Below are 1,536 nucleotides of genomic sequence, written 5' to 3'. Positions count from 1 at the left end.
ACAACAAATACAATAAAAAACGAAACAACGTACTATTTTTCTTCATCTTGAAACTACTCTGGCACACGGTTTCAAAATTCTTCTCCAGATATTTCTGTAGAACTTTCTCCCTTAGGCCTCTACCATTCAAAGACATGAGGAGGTTTTTGAGGGTTTCAACGTCATCTATCTTCCACCAACCCCGCTGTTTTTCTGTGTTTGTTTGGGTGGTTTATGGTGTTTGGGTGGCTTATGGTGTTTTTTTTAGTTCTCAAGTTCCCATCGCAGCCTTCTCCAGACTATTTATTGCTTTATATTTGCGTCCAACAACCAGCTAAATTTCAATTACGCTTCATTTAGGCTGGTCTTTTTGGTTGATTGTAAATAAATATACAATTTGAAAAAAAAACAATTTAGCTACATGGAATAGTGAATGGATAGATAAATGGATGAATGAATTGATGGAATGATGAAAGAACAGATAGATGGATAATTGGATGGATGGATGGATGGGGAAAGATGAAAATAGATGGATGGAGGGATGTGTGAATGGACAAATAGATATACAATTAGATAAATCAAACAAGTGAAGAAAAAAATTGATGAAAGTGAAAATAAATGAATTTTTTGTTTGGTGAATGAGTTGAATTATAGACTGAATTATTACATAAATAAATTAGCAACGGGCCAGTGGACAATCCCTATCAGAGTTTTTATAAATTTGTTTTCAATATCATCACAATCATCTTCATTCTCATTTTCCTTAATATCACCACCATCATCATTACACACAAAATTATTGTCATCATCGTCATCGTCGTCGTCATCATCATCATCATGGCTACCTAGAGGAACATCTGGGCATGGTCTGACTTGCCTACCATCACCCCAATCTGAATTTGACTGATCATCATCATCGTAACTTGTCTTGACCATGTTGATGCCATGGTTATTGCTGTTGTTGTTGAAACTATTGTTGTTGTTAAAAATGTTGTTATTGTTGCTATTGAAAACATTATTATTATTATTGCTGTTGTTGTTGTAGTTGTTGTTGTGGTGGTGGGTGTTGTTGGGTGTAGACGATCGACTGTTGTTTGTTGTAAGCGGAGTTGAGCATACCGATCTGTCATACTGAGAAAATTTAAACGAATTATTTTAATTCTAGTTTTATTTTATAATCTTTCGCAATTATTTTCATTTTTTTAAATAAGCCAAACAAATTTTTAATGAATTCAAATTAAATGACACTTTGACGTTTGAAAATTTGCAAAACTCTTTGCATTGTTGGTAGCTTGAATCGAATACAAAAGAAATCGCCTTTCTTCTAATGCCCAAGTTTCATTGCGTTCTCTTAAAACGTATTATTATGGGCAGCACGGTGTAATTTCAAAGCTAAAATGTTGAAACTGTAACGAAATTGGAAAAAAACTGAAGTAGCAGATGAAGCTAACAGCAACAAGCGATATTTAAGCCAAATCAAAATCCAATCCATTCCGACAACAAAGCAGCCAGAATAAACACAACAACTTACAGATTGCAGATCATCATGTTGATGTG

The 1,536-nt window shown here is 34.0% G+C and overlaps 1 protein-coding gene across 1 annotated transcript in view; it reads right to left on the bottom strand.

The window, feature by feature from the left end:
• Positions 1 to 915, bottom strand: part of HELRODRAFT_182234 (hypothetical protein) — a gene marked incomplete at both ends in the record, with an annotated part of 1,184 nt that extends 269 nt beyond the window's left edge. Inside the window, 2 exons of the mRNA XM_009032533.1 lie at positions 34 to 192; positions 825 to 915. Of these exons, the coding sequence (XP_009030781.1) occupies positions 34 to 192; positions 825 to 915 (250 nt within the window). The remainder of the gene's footprint in view (positions 1 to 33; positions 193 to 824) is intronic.
• Between the last annotated feature and the right edge of the window lie 621 nt (positions 916 to 1,536).

This window comes from Helobdella robusta (assembly GCF_000326865.2).
Source record: "Helobdella robusta unplaced genomic scaffold HELROscaffold_82, whole genome shotgun sequence".
NCBI classification, from domain to species: Eukaryota; Metazoa; Annelida; class Clitellata; order Rhynchobdellida; family Glossiphoniidae; genus Helobdella; species Helobdella robusta.
Note: the sequence above shows the minus strand (reverse complement) of the source record. Positions and strands in the feature narration are given on the sequence as shown.